This window comes from Xenopus tropicalis, chromosome 8 (assembly GCF_000004195.4).
Source record: "Xenopus tropicalis strain Nigerian chromosome 8, UCB_Xtro_10.0, whole genome shotgun sequence".
NCBI lineage: Eukaryota > Metazoa > Chordata > Amphibia > Anura > Pipidae > Xenopus > Xenopus tropicalis.
Genome location: NC_030684.2, coordinates 113,508,656 through 113,524,037, shown reverse-complemented (window position 1 = coordinate 113,524,037; position 15,382 = coordinate 113,508,656). Strand labels below are relative to the sequence as shown.

Here is a 15,382-nt window from a genome sequence, read left to right as displayed (position 1 = left end):
GATCTAATACATATCTGCTCAAATCAATTGCACAATATAAAGATTAGTACACTAAGCAGCTGTACTGGCAGAAAGCTTAGATATTTGCCTTAAATGCCTTTTAGGAAGGCTGATCCAGAAACTGATTAACATTTTTTAGAATAAGGAAGGTTTTTCCCCTTTCCTATGCAAATTGGAGACCAGACAATTTTTTTTTAAATATTCCTTCTGGACCATAGAAGTAAAAGGAAAAATATAATGCATTTTTACATGAGCTAATTCAGTTGGGCTCATATAAAAAAACATGGTGATAATACTTGATAATATCAAGTACATCTGCCCAGTTTGTTAAAGCCCTTTCAAAAACTCTGTATCCTAAACCTCAAAAAATATATAGGAATATCTATTCACATAGAAATACCAAATAGAGAAAACCATGACTTGTTTCCCAAGTGGATTCTGAATTGAAGTATCTCTGCTTTTAACAGTGTGTGACATAAAGTCCCAGAATCCATCACTACAAAATTGAACAAGGTGAGGGAGGAGTTTAATGACTGAATCAGCCTATGGAGGGTCTATGTAAAAAAAACAAAAAACTATGCAACCATGTAAAACATCCATATCGCTTATATATCACTATAATGTGTAGGATCTGTAGTTACACTCTCTGTTAGTGTATTTGTGTTAAATTATATATATATTTGCCCAGGAGTAGCAACCAATCAGCATTTGCTGGTCACCTGTTTAAAAGCAAACATCCTATTGGTTGCTATGGGTTACTGCTCCTGGGCAAACTTAGTGCCTTTCATTTTATCTTGGGGTGTCACTCACCTGTTCATCACCGACCTCCCTCTGCAGTTGTCTTTGCCACTGAGTACTCTGCATCACTATAGCCTCCCACCTTCTCTCTAGATTTACACTTAGCAGCTGTAAGCTAGGGAAGTCTTGTTGAGTAGAGTGCTCCTGGAGGTTTATAAGATGGTGACACAGACGCAGGACAGACATAACTCCACGCCGGCGTAGTCGGAGTTCAGTGCAAAGAGCCTGTTGGGTAGGAACACATAATATCTAGATACAGTCATGACTGGGTGATGCTTGGTGGCAAATTCTTGTCATCTAGAAAAGAAACCCATCAGAAACTTCCAAGTTTATCTTTTCATTAGCACCAGTGGCATTTCATTGGGTTTGGGTGTACTTATTTATTTTTAATTAATTTATATCAATAAGATCTCTGATTTGCTGGTTGGTTTATATAGGTAAGTGCATTGGTGCAATTTAGCCCCTTTGATGGTCAATAACATCTAACGGAATTCCTCCGCGGCTAAAGGCATTTGACATTCCCTCACTAGAGAAAGATAATGGAACGCCTACTTAGGATCCAGGCAGAATGCCTGATGAATAGATCTGTTCATGAACAATCAGTGATCACATAAACTATTTAATTATATTAGGCTGAAATAAAGGGTCTGTCACTTCCATTACATTTATTGCAAGTAGATTTCTGCATACTAAGCCCCTATTTATTACTGCTTGGCACCAGGACAGCAGTGGTCTATTTTTTTTTTTTTTTTGCAGGAGTTAGCCCATGGGTCCTTGTATTTACCAAGATCAGTTTCACATAATGTCAGTGAAAGGGTTAAGTGTCATGAACCAGGGGACCAGGAAGGGCCATCAATATGACTCGTCTTACGCAGACACCGAGTCTGACAAATAGGGCGATTAAAAGGCCACTGAGAGCCATCGCTCTCTGCCAATTATCACCATGTATCATCGCTGGGCCCAACAAGGAAGGCAGAAATATGGCCTTTTAAATGGCACTATTAAAGTGTTCACCGATAATGAAGCACATGGCTTGCCCTAATCACAGCTCACAGGGGAGAAGGACCTGAAATCAGTCTGTGTGGCTGGCTGGAAACTCGGGCAGGGAGCTTAGATACTATACAGGATTTGATATATATTGAGGGTTTGCATAAATATATGGGAGCTGTATTACATTATGGCTAGAGCTGTTTTTTATGGGTTGGGGGCTGGCAGCTGTCGGAAATGTTATAGGTAAGGGTTATATGAAGCCTGAAAAAAAACAGCTGCGTTATAAAGAATTATAGTTGGGTTTATAGGGAGGGAATAAATGAATCAGTAGGAAGATTCTGTATAGCAACAATGGGGAACCGGAGAGGACCTCCAGATGTTAAACTGCACCTACCAGCAGCCTCCAAAGGCTTAATTTGTTGGTGGCATGACCACTAATTGCCTAATTTTAATGTATAGCTCAAAAGAAGGATAGATAGTGGGGATCTCTAGGAACAATAAACACAGAATAACTAGGAAAAGGCATAGAGATGGTGGGAACTGGAGAAATGGGTGCCATTACAGTGCAAACTGGAAAAGAACTGGTTATAAGCAGTAATCTTCCATTATTATATGAAATATGCTAGACACATTGCTAAAAAAGTATGTGTCATATTTCCAAAGATAAAGTTTCACTTGAGAGCCGTTAATGTAACCAGGAATAAAGTTTGATGGGGACATAACAGAAATTGTACGACTGGTTTATATGAAGGAATATAAAGACTATTACTGTAATCTAAGCAGCAGGAACAGGGAAACATTGACTGGGGCCAAAAAAGAAAGAATGAGCCTGCCAACTGAAGTGGCCTCACATAATTGTGGCATTTAACTTTAAATTACCTGTCCTTGGGGTTGTCACCTGTCCAGTATAATTGATTTGGCCTACCAAAGCTCCAGAGGATCTCCTAGTGGGTCCCAGTCTAGAAATCCCATCTGACCATCTATATTTGCATTGTAAGCCTATATAAAAACCTATACCGTTTGACCCTAACTGTGATTAATTGCTGTAAGAGGAGGGCCATGGTGCCAGGTGGGCAATGTTCCCTCTAATTTATTCTTGGCTGCGTGCGCAAAAACATTCTTTTGTGCTCACTTTTTAAAATTACGTGCACAGTACAAAATTATACATTTTCACACAAAATTCTATGTGCACACCACAATTTATTGTGTGTGCTAGTCTCAAAATATGCGTGCGCGTGCCCGAGTGCACAGCTTAGAGGGAACAGTGCAGGGCCCTGGGAGACCCAGTATATTACCAGCATGGCCAGCAAAAATGATGCTGATACTAATGCTATTAAAAGGGATTTTGTTTCCAAAAAGGTTGGCAATTCTCTGCTAATAAGCTATTTTCTGACATTTTCAGTCTCAGGGTTTGCATATACACACTGTGGTAGAGTGACCCAACAAATGAGAGATAAAGCGGATCAGGCGATCCATTTCAGTAGTCCAGCTCACCTACTGGAGCTTACTTTCCACAGGAAGGCTGTGCTGTGTAAAAGTATTTAATTGTATGGAAAGGTGTGTAAAGGGCTTTCAGAGCAGGGCACAGAGCGGGAAGGATACCTGTCTGTGTAAGGGACTCCCAGGGGGGCTGGGGTGCTGCCTGTCACTGCAAGGAGCAGAGGGAGACTTGACAAGAGACTGAACATCTAAGGAGCTGAGAGGAAAGCCAGGAGGCTAAGCAATTCCCCCAGAAGTGTTGTGAGTACAGGGGTGACCCCAACATTTGTGTTTTCTCACTGGTGGTCCACAAGGGGCCCAGGTTAGTTAGGGAACACATTTAATGTGTGAAGGTAGTGCCCAGAGGGCAGGATTTATTTTTATGTTTTGTATGCTGAGATGGGCACCCCTGTGTAAATAAACTGCCTTAAGCTAAGAAAGGGTCTGTCGTGGATCCTGCTAGATGGAGTCCTGTGCTGCCTATGTTATAAGCAGAGCTGTGGGGCTTGTAGCTACATGGACTGTATAGATCTATCATGACATATTTTAGCACATGCTCTGTACACCCATGCCCTACCAATCACGTTTTATTGCTAATTATGGCAACGCTATTGATCCCTCGTTGTGCCTGTCAGCTTCATTTACAATGATATGCGCCCGGGGGGGGGGAACCATTCGGATTGGGAAACAGATAAACATGGATGCACCTAGCAAATTCCTCTATCTTACACTAAAATGCTTTGCATTTGAAGGATTAAAGATATGCCAGGGCTTACAGGTAGCAAATAACACAGGTTTTTATAGACAAATGACAGACAGACAGCTAGGTATAAAATAATGGACAGGCAGACAGATGATTGGCTATTGAGAACAGAGTGGGGTAAGAGGAAAAATGCAGCCTAGAAACCTTGCCATGCAAACTTGTACTAATGGGCTCTGCACAAAATGCTTTCATAAAACTGTCCACTTCTAAATTTATATGGCTATGAGTGAACAATAGCTAGAGAGTTTTCTTCTAGACTGATAGATTTTTCAAGTAGTAATGTTACATGTACAAAAACCCTTCCCACACACACACACACACACACACTCTCTCTCTCTCTCTCTCTCTCTCTCTCTCTCTCTCTCTCTCTCTCTCTCTCTCTCTCTATATATATATATATATACACACATACATCCCATTGTCTCCTATATCAATATGATGTAACTATAACTATTACATATAATTATTCTCTACTTTATAATTTGCTTGGCTTAAAAGTCCACTGCAATTGTGCCCTGTGTGTCAGATGCAACAGATGCAATTGGATTTGCGTTTTGATGCAAACGGTGCAATTCAGCATTTTCAGAGGGGGAGTTGATCTCTTCCAGAGTGTGTGTTCAAAAAAATGGGCCAGATTTAATTCAGTATGAAAAAGTTATCTTGTGGTATATCACAGGAAAACTCATGGAGCAAAATCAATTCTTGGAGAAAAAACTTTTCTCCTGATTCAATTCCAGTTTTTTTCCCATAGACTTTAGTTTTCACATTAAAAACAGTGAGATGTGTTTTTTCTGAATTGATTTGTATATCAAATTGAATCTGGTTCCTAAATTTTCACATGATAAACTTTTTTCTCACTGAATTGAATCTGGCCCAATGTTTGCATTTGATTTACTAACCCAACCTGCTGTGGGAACCCTGAAGCAACTGACTGTTCCAGGGATGCGGTAGCCCCAGGGTTCCCCACTGCCAATGAGCGAAGTTGCACCCTTTATTTAGGGTGGATACATTGGCAATCACATGCCATGTTCAGGAGTATGTGTGGACACATGTATATCTCCATTATATCCATTTTAGATTAATAACGCCATTTGTGTGCCATCTGCCTGGAAGCTCCTTGATCGTAAACTCATAAAAGTCTAAACTGCTGAGACGAAGGAAATAAAGTTGCCTGGATACCAGAAAACAAGACCCACCGAGATATCAGCCTTGCAAATGACTGTACAGGTAAATTGTTGCTGAATAAGGCAAGTGATGGATGTGGCTTCATGTTTGATACTCACTACAGTAGATGTCAATTTTTTCTGTTTTGTTTTTAATTACTCATTTCACTTGTTGTTCATGCTTACACAACATAATTACTAAAAAAAATATAAAATGTAGAGCGCACTCCATGCTTTACACTACAGAATTTCCAGACCAGAAATGTCAATTCATAATTGCAATTAATAATACACTTAGATTATATCATTTCAAAATAAAACTGACTTAAGGCAGCGCCTCTGGGTCTAAGCCATGTCTTTGGAGGTTGGGGAATTAATTAATAAGCTACAAAAGGAAGCTGAGGCTAATTGTTCTTGGTAGGTGACCTTGATGAGGTGATGTAGGCTTGCCCATTGCCTTGCTCTGTTCCTGGATTGGGCTGCTTATAGACTAGCAGCTAACAGAGACTAGTTGGGCATACAGCATACGTTCTTACTATGGAATAGAGCCAGGGTACCTACATATGACAGGTTCTAGTTTACTCAGGTTATTGCATCAGGTTCTACCAATAATCTGCTACAGGGAATGCTATATGGGTGACTGATAAATACTAAGCCTATTCAAACATTGTATATTCTTAGCAAAAATCTATTAAAGCAGTATTTTAATCATTATTTCTAACTTTACATTGGTATTTTTAGCCATGTATCAGAGCAAAAATAATGCACTGCCACTCAGATACAGTCACTGAGGTTGCTGCATCTACTGGTGGTAATTCATTTACAACATGACAAGGTAACATACAACCTTCACTTGTGTATTCTCATAAATACTTCTCAACTGAGAAACATGATAATGCTGGCAATAATGAGCTTCCTGCAGAGAAATCTTCTCTTTACAGACTGAGACACTTATTTCTTCGGTTGCCACTAATAAGAGAAGGAAAACTCCTTCACACCCTCTGCTCCAATGAGAAAAGTGGTACCTGGATATATACATGTGAGAGTTACTCCATGGGGTCAATTCTCTAAGCGTACAGGCCAGCCTAGGAATGATTGAGCACTTTAGTCATTTATTCTAGTGCCAACTCATTATTGGCCTTTTAAGTCAGATCTGTAGCTATTAAAATCACACCTTCCGTGTATCAATGCTGAAGCTTCTCTTCTTGGATAGCACCACCATGTTTATCTAGATAACAATAAAGAGTAAAAATAACTGATTCTTGGAACAATAATATCTATGGATTCATGGGCTATGTGTAGCTTCTTGTGTACTGAAAAAGATATGCCTGCTCCAAGGTAAGTCCCGTATAGGTTGAAAAGATATCAGAACTCTAGACTTATGTGCTTTTAATGTACACGTTTTAAATAGTTCACGCACTTGGTGGCCAAAAAGAAGGGAGAAAATGGCTATGTGCCCTCTGCCCCACCTGGGCTATCATATCACCACCTCAGAAACAATCACTGAGATGAGCTAGCTGGGTTAACTCTTTGAACAAGGAATTTAGGGATCTTATATCTTTCACACAAACCTATTTAATTAATATAATGGCTGTCAGACGATAAAAATATGTCTTTACTGCAGGACACAAGAAGAGCTATTGAAGTTGAAGAGATATTTTTGTTGTTAACAACATAAGGTTCTGGATGCATGCTGCTGACTTCTCCTTGCTCAGGATATGTATCCAAACCCTCTTTGTGGCTAAATAAGTTAAGTTCTAAACAGGGATGCACCAAATCCATTAATTTTGGGTTTGGCCGAACTGCGAATCCTTTGTAATGATTTGCCGAAATAGTGGACTGAATCCAAATCCTAATTTGCATATGGAGATTAGGCTATAAAAGGGTTAAATAGGGTTAAAAATGTTTTACTTCCGTGCCCATGTAACCAAAAGTCACAGGATTTGGTTCAGCCATACACTTGGATTCAGCTGAATCCTGCTAAAAAAGGCAGAATCTTCATCGAATACCGAACCCAATTCTGGATTCAGTGCATCCTTAGTTATAAAGAATGGTGACAACCCATGTGCTGAATGTGCCCCTACAACTAATCTGGCCTCTATTATGTAAATGACTCTAGCTTCATTTTAACTGAGCCTGCAGACATATTGTATAGAGAATAACTGTCCTATTATTTCCAAATATTTAGACAGCATGGCACTAGGTCAGTTCATATTTTCTGCACCGGGGATTTCAAAGTGCTTTTTCAACTAGGGGTTTTAAATTTTAGTACCAATGAGAGGGGTCTAGATAGCTGCAGTTTTTAGTCTATCCATATGGATTTGTTTTCTTTTCATACAGGTCTATAATTAGCAAGCAGCAAATTTCAAACTGTAGTCTTTGAGAAGTCTAGTGCAGGAATCCCCAACCTTTTTTACCCATGAGCCACATTCAAATGTAAAAAGGTTTGGGGAGCAACACAAGCATAAAACAAGTTCCTGGGGTGCCAAATAAGGGCTAAGATTGAATATGTGGCAGATCCTATATTGACTGTCAGCCTACAGAAGGCCCTGTTTGGCAGTACACCTGGGGGCATATTTATTATGCTGTGTAAAAAACGGCGAGAAAATTCGCCACACATCACCAGGCTTCGCCGTGTAAAAACTCGGCTTATGGAAAATAACGGTGTAATATCCAGCGTTTAGACGGGGATCTTTTCCATTTATTTTACACAGCTTTTTACTGTGCGAATTAGTTTTACACAGAATAATAAATACGCCCCCTGGTTTTTATGCAACCAAAACTTGCCCCCAAGTCAGGAATTCAAAAATAACTACCTGCTTTTAGGCAACTGAGAGCAACATCCAAGGGGTCGATGTGCAACATGTTGCTCACGAGCCACTGGTTGGGGATTACTGGTCTAGTGCATCAGCCATTGATTAAATTGTTCTTTACTCTAATAATTTTCTCTAAAAGTCACATTTCTAGTTATAATTATATCAACAAGAGGACAAAGTGTCTGATAAGAGGACATGATTACTATAACTTCTATCTAATTTCTGTTCAAATAGATCATCTGCTTTCAATTGGAATGAGAATTTTTAATAGAATCAAACACTGTCTCTAAGAATGTGACTGGAGAGAACCACTCTCATGGCGTGTCAGTCTAAGGGCTCTGGTACACAAGGAGATTTGTCGCCTGCGATTTTTAAAAGAACGATTTGGCGACAAGACAAATGATTAACAGTCTACAGCTGTAGATTCTCTACTACAATCAAATCCAAAACTAAGTGGTCATGTCTTAAGTTGCCTCCAACAAACTAAAGGGTAGTGATAGTATAGGGATAGGGATAGTACAAGCTAGAATCAATAATTTCCTTTGTCTGTGTTTATTTTGATACCTTGTGATGTACTGAAGATTAGTCAATTCATAGGACTGTCACATTCTGACAAAATATGATCTTCTGTCCTGCAGGCAGTACACAGATAATTTATAATGTATTCATAGCTGGTATGAGGCACTTTTGTATCACACTGACTCAACTGGGGAAGTTTCTTTCACTAATGGAAGCCTGCAGAACATGGCATGAAGTACAGTAGCTCCATTCCAACAAACAAGAAATCATTTAGAGTAGAAAGTCCTTTCTATAATAGCTCACTGATTTCTGCTGAATATAATTAGGTCTAGACAGGAGAAAAATGCTTAGTGCAAAGCCAGAGAGACAAAAATAAGAGTTTCCAACATATGAAATTCCTGTATTAAATCTCCAAATTAAAAATCTCCAAAATGACATTTGTTTGTATTTCTTAAATTTATGAAATTACTAAAGGAAGCCAAAAGCCTTTATATGTGCAGGGCTTCAACATATAATTCCAAAAGATATTCGAAAAGATTTGTGAGAAACTCATTGTTCTTACAACAGCCCTATACAATTAATGAAGACCAAAGAGATCCCAAATGAGTATTAAACTCTTTTCATTGAGAGAATTCCTATAGCATAACACTGAAAAGTATAGTATCCAAGAGAATTCTCTTTGCCAAAAAGCTAAACAAAACAAAGAGTTTTTACAGAAAAAGTCCTTAGCAGGAAAGCATGTATTTTTGATGATAAAGACAAGATATGTTTGCCCATCCTAAAGAATACAGAAGAATGTTAATGCGTAGACAATTAAATCTACTGAAGCCAAACTGGAGCTGAGGGGTTGGTGTTGAGGGGTAAAATGGTGGTAAGGGCCTGGCTATAAGCAGGTAAGCTGAGGCATAGCTGAGTTTAGGTCAGTTCATAGAGTGCTAATGACATGGAAGGCAAATATCATACTGCTAAACTTTAAAGCAAGATGTGTTTGTATGGGAAATGCTGAATGCCAGTCTTGCAGATATGAGAAAGGTATAGTCTAGTTCCTGAAAAGCAGGCAAGAGGCAAAGATATCCATTCATGTTCCAGTGTAAATCATAGGTACCTTCTGTGCTTCATTTACTATGGGGGATATGTGCAATATGGAGCAAGACCAGTACAGTTAGTCACACTTTTTCCCCACAATGGAGATTTTTTTGCACAATTCAAGCACTGATTAGAAATACTGTGCCTCCACCTAGTAGGCAGACATTACAGGATTTCATGCAAAAAGTATTCTGCACAATAATGTACCTGAAATCTTTGCAGGTCTCTCTTGAGCCTCTCCTGGTCTCCAGCCTCATCCTCCACCTTCAAGCTGGAATTGTACAGGGTCAGTTCCGTGTCTCTCAGCCATGATTTCAGCTCCTTTACACGCTGATCTAGCTGCTGCAACAAGCTCCCACTCCCGGGAGACAGAACAACCTGGGTGGCTGAACCTGACAGTGCTTCAGAAAGAGATTTCTGAGGAGAAGTGGGAAAATATGTAAATAATAATGCTACTATGCATCAAAATGTAAAAAAATGAGTATGCAGAAACAATATTTCAGTGCAAATGCAATGAACAGTTGGTTGGCAAATGTTTTCATGGTAACATATTACATGGTAACTACTATGGATACAGGTATGAATCCCTTATCCGGAAACCCGTTATCCAGAAATTTCCGAATTACGGAAAGCCCCTCTCCCATAGTCTCTATTATAAGCAAATAATTCTAATTTTTAAAAATTATTTCCTTTTTCTCTGTAATAATAAAACAGTACCTTGTAATCGATCCCAACTAAGATGTAATTAATCCTTATTGGAGGCAAAACAATCCTTTTGGGTTTATTTAATATTTTAGCAGACTTAAGTTGGAGACCCAAATTACGGAAAGACCCCTTATCCGGAAAACCCTAGGTCCTGAGCATTTTGGATAACAGGTCCCTTACCTGTACTAAGATTTTAGTTCATTAACCAACATTAACTATCATAACCCCTAGAATCTGCTATTGAGCTATCAAGACCAAACCTTTTTGATCTTCCATCTTCTTTGGTGTCTCCATCTCCTCTGTTTCCTACTTTACCATTTGGTCACAACAATGAACAAACTATACTCCTAACCAACTGCTTTGTCTTTGCAGGCCACAATTACTTTATAGCGCACACTTACCTTTAGCATTTGCCACTTTTCCCGGATGAGTTCTTCCTTGTTCAGTAAGCTGTCAGGCAGTGGAGATCCCTCAAGCTTGAGAGCTTCAAGCTGACTTAGCAGAGCCTGGACTCTGTCTTCTCTAAGCGACATCTCCACATTGCACCTCTGTAGGGAGCAGGGACATGTATTTATATGCAGTATCAAAACCTCATATAAAAGTACATCACCCCACCATGAGGGTGTACTGACCGCTGACCTACTGGGGTTTTTTTTTACTTACTGGATCAAAAAGAGTTTTATAAAATTGCTGAACTTTGTGTGTTTTATATTTAGTTGCTTCCCAGTAGTAATGTCAGTAGTTGTAGGGAGACCACATAGCACCGATGGCCATTTGTAGACAACATTACTCAATGGGGACAGAATAGGTTCTCTGATGTAAGGGATGTCTGGTACGTGAGAGAACAACCAAAACTGGGGGGCGGCAGGGTTAATGACTGGGCTGAAGGACTGTCACACAGAACATAATACAGGGGAGTATTTGGTGGCCCAGACCCCATATTGACAAATATACCCTATTTACAAGTAAGATTTTAATTCAGTTTGTGTAAAAATGCATAGTAAATCATATGAGCACATGTTAGACTGAGAGGCTTAATTAGCTACATACTTCTTTTATTAATTTGTGTGAGCTGCCATACTGCATAACCCCAAAGATAAAGTATCCTCTATAGATTCCAATAAAACAGTTGCATTTGAAGACTGATTGAATAGCTCAACCACTGCTGTTTAACAGAGTATCTTGCAAACATGAGCCTACCTATCAATTAGCTATGCCTAATAAGCTTCCGAGACAAAATTCCGAATGCTCTCCCAAAAGGCCAGCCTTTCCTACCTAGAAATAATATTCCCAATTTATCTTGCAGCTGTGGTCATACTCTAGCATTTGCAACTCCCTGTTTAATATAGTGCCATTTAGGAAATAACCAAGATGCTGTCTTTTCATTATTAATGGTAATTTGGAAAATAGCTTTTATTAAAGACCCTTGCAATTAGACACTCATCTAAGATAACGAGCATGGGGCCTTTCCATGTGCTGTACAAGTTCCCTCTGGCAGCCTGTTGTTATAGCAAATAAACTCTCCGCAGGACTAAACTACATTATGTGGAAATACAACTGACAATGCTCGGCATTTACAAAAAGACTTTTCCGCTAAGGAACTTTAAAACAACAGGATTTGTCCTTTATAAGGTGTAAAGGTGGCCATACACGCACCGATATTATCGTACGAAACCTCGTTTCGTACGATAATCGGTGCGTGTATGGCATGTCAGCGAGCCGACCGATATCGCAGGAAGCTGCTGAAATCGGTCGGCTCGCCGATCGGCCAAGTTAGAAAATTTTGATCGGGCGCCATAGAAGGCGCCTGACCAAAATTCTCCCTTCAGAGCTGAATCGGCAGAAGGAGGTAGAAATCCTATTGTTTCTACCTCCTTACCTGCCGATTCAGCCCTGAATGGTGTGTGGCGGATCTGACGATGTTTCGTGCGACCGATGGTCGTACGAAACATCGTCGGATCGCCACGTGTATGGCCAGCTTTAGGTCTTCAGGGTAGGAACAGCCTCTGCATTTATCTGACTGTACCTGCCGAGTTCTTTTTGCACATACCCACGTGCCTTTAGGCCTCCACTTGCTATGGTTGCAACCAGGCCCAGACTGTCAATCTGTAGGTTCTGGCAAATGCCAGAGGGGCTGCTGTAAGATGCCATAGACACTCACTATTTATTGGGCTGGTAGTGCAGGCCCATGTGGGGGAAAGAGTCCAGTGTGACCCATGTTCTGCTGTTCACTAGCTTGGGACGGCCTGCTTTAGCCAAGATAGGGTTACAATTATAAGCACCTATTGTACACCATGCACAGATGTAAATCCCAAGTTCTCCCTGTGCTACTTTTTCTCTCTCTAACTTGTCATTTTACAATGGAGAATGCAGGAATGCAGGAGGAGGGGGTAGAATGGAGTCCCCTGTTTCTCCCTATCCCCTATCTGTGGAAAAAAAATGAGCACAATAACCTCAAAGGAGAAAGAAAAAAAAAGTTCATTGTTGCTATAGAGACTCCATTTTGGAAAGGATAAGGGGTATGAAAGGAAGGGGTATGGGTGGGAGATGCTGGGGAAGAGAACAGAGGATCTTGTTAATGTCCTATCCAGAAATGATCACGGCTACTTAAACCCATTGCTACCCACATAGAAGGTAATTGAGTAGTAATGGAAGATGACATCAGTACTAGTATTACTGATAAACCACTTATTTACCATTTTATAACAACATCTAGTTCTCCTTATTGTATTGTGATGTTGAGAGCTATGAGTTTGCTGCTATACAGAACAGATTTACATCCTGCTGGAGTTCCCTTGCACATTGAATAGTGAGTGTAGTTACCAATACATTTATAAGCTCATCATGTATTTCCCCTACCACCACCTTAAAATCCAAATTTTATAAAACATTTTCATTAACATAGCACATCTGTGTAGATATTGAGCCATAAGCAGGGACAGTTTGGGGAAAAGGCATGGTTGGCCACCCAAGTCAGTGGCTAAATCTGACCAATCTGATTTTTTTGGCCCCAGGACAGATATAAGATCATACTATATAGGAACCCAATGAAGGCCTATTGAAAGAAGATAGAATGCTGTCCTCAGCTGCTCCAGCATTCTGATGCCCAATCACTAGGTAAGCCACTTTAACCCTATAAAGGGGCCAATAAGGTGGTGAGTTCATTAGGACTGTGCAAGTAGGAAACCAAGTTTAAGGTTTCTCAGCTACAACCAACCACAAGACCTACAGAAAGAAGTGCATCCATACAGGGGCTACTAGGTGACTAACTAAAAGTTATTCTGGAATGAATGCACCCAGCATCATGGTTTTCACCAATAATGGGCCAGATTCAATTTTAATGAGAAAAGCTTATCTCCATTGCCGGCTTATAAAGTAGAGCTCCCCTAGGCTGCTTGGCCCCTGCCACCCCGTGCATCCTCGCTCCCCCTACACTCACATCTCCCACCCCCCACACGCTGACACCCCCACACCCAGTGCTCGCACCCCTTACTGACTGGCTGCACTGGGGACTGGACGGGCAGGAGATTTAAACAGCTGTTAATATCTCCCATCCAGTGCCCCGTGCAGATGCGGCCAGCGGGAGGCCTTTGCGCCTGCCCACAAATCCAGGACTTTTTATCTCCTTATCCAGTTCCAGATTTTCCCACAATGCCAGATATAATTCAATGAGAAAAACTTATCACTGTTTATTACAAGAAAACTCTATTGAAGTCAAACAGGAACTGATTTGCTCCTCAAATTGAATCTCATCCATAAGTTTTCAAGTAATAGACCATAAAGTAAAGTTCTCTGATGAAACCGAATCTGGCCCAATGTGCAGAATCTACACTACACTATCAACAGTTATTGGCACAGATTGTGTTAAACTGTTACCAAGTCATTTTAAAACTGCTTCCTCCTGCCGCCCCCATTATAGCAAAACAGATTCATTTAAGTGAGGGGGTTGTGCTTATTATCATAATTAACCCTTTCTTCAAAAGTCCCACTGGGAATAAAAGGTGAGAGAGGAAGCAGTTTCACCAGAATGAAGTTCCAATAGAGCGTCCTCCTGTACAATAGAGAGAGGGGTGAAGAGGAAAGATTCTATGTAAAGCAAAGGGGAGGAAAGAGGAGCGGCAGGAGAGACAGGCAGAGAGGGGCAGAGGGAGAGAGAGAAGACAAATAGAACTAGGAGAGGTTGGGGGGAATTAAGACGTCCATTGTGAGTTATTTTCACAGGGTGGCTGTAGGGTTAGAGCTGAAAAAGCGACAGAGACCTCTCACCCTGTGTTTCTTTGTAATCCTTTTGAATAAGGAAGCTAAGAACTTAACCCCTTCTCCATCGCCAGAGCAAGTGATGCAATGCTTTCTTGAGCCCTAGGGCAGCTGAGGGATTAAAAGTAGGGTTTTTAGCAAAATCGTGCACAAATTGAACAGGTGGGGGGGGGGGCTGTCTGGATCTCACAAGGCCTTTAGAACCAAAAGAACACATATTATGTATTTAGTTATAGAGAATGTGTTAACAAATGTTCTGCTTTCTTTCTGCTCTATGCACATTAAGGCATACTGTAGATGATAAATCCCATGCAGATAAATAGATGTACAGCATATCTAAATATTCTGTGACTTATCTGAAACGTTAATACTTTGTTTTATTTTTGTAACTTAAATGTAAGCCCCATGACTATTGTAGTAGCGATATAAACTTATCCCATTCCCCAGTGGCTGCCAGACTTGTGCCTGGAAGCAAATGTAATGCACCCTGAATTATCAAGGATCTTCAGTAAATCAAATCAGTACAATTCACACATTCATTCTTGTGTGCAGAATATTTGATGTAACCATTTCAACCCCATGGGAACCAGCCTGTGTTCTGCCAGCTTTAGGGACAGCACTTGCCTGTGTCATGGATGGCCATTAGGCCAGTTCCCTTCTCTTTCCAATTTGGGTTCCCTGTATTTCATTGTACCTTGGCCCTACCACGCACTCAATAAGCTAATACACATCTGGGCATGGTGATGAATTGAACTAGATATTTTTACATCAAAAATTAGGGCTAGAATTAGAAGTGGGGACCAAGG

At 40.4% G+C, this 15,382-nt stretch overlaps 1 protein-coding gene across 2 annotated transcripts in view; it reads right to left on the bottom strand.

The window, feature by feature from the left end:
- Positions 1-15,382, bottom strand: part of akap6 (A-kinase anchoring protein 6) — a 95,515-nt gene that overhangs the window by 9,650 nt on the left and 70,483 nt on the right. For both annotated transcript variants that reach the window (XM_004917276.4, XM_002932830.5), the window contains 3 exons: positions 10,721-10,867; positions 9,822-10,031; positions 811-1,023 (listed from right to left, as the gene is read on the bottom strand). In XM_004917276.4, coding sequence (XP_004917333.2) covers positions 811-1,023; positions 9,822-10,031; positions 10,721-10,867 — 570 coding nt within the window. The remainder of the gene's footprint in view (positions 1-810; positions 1,024-9,821; positions 10,032-10,720; positions 10,868-15,382) is intronic.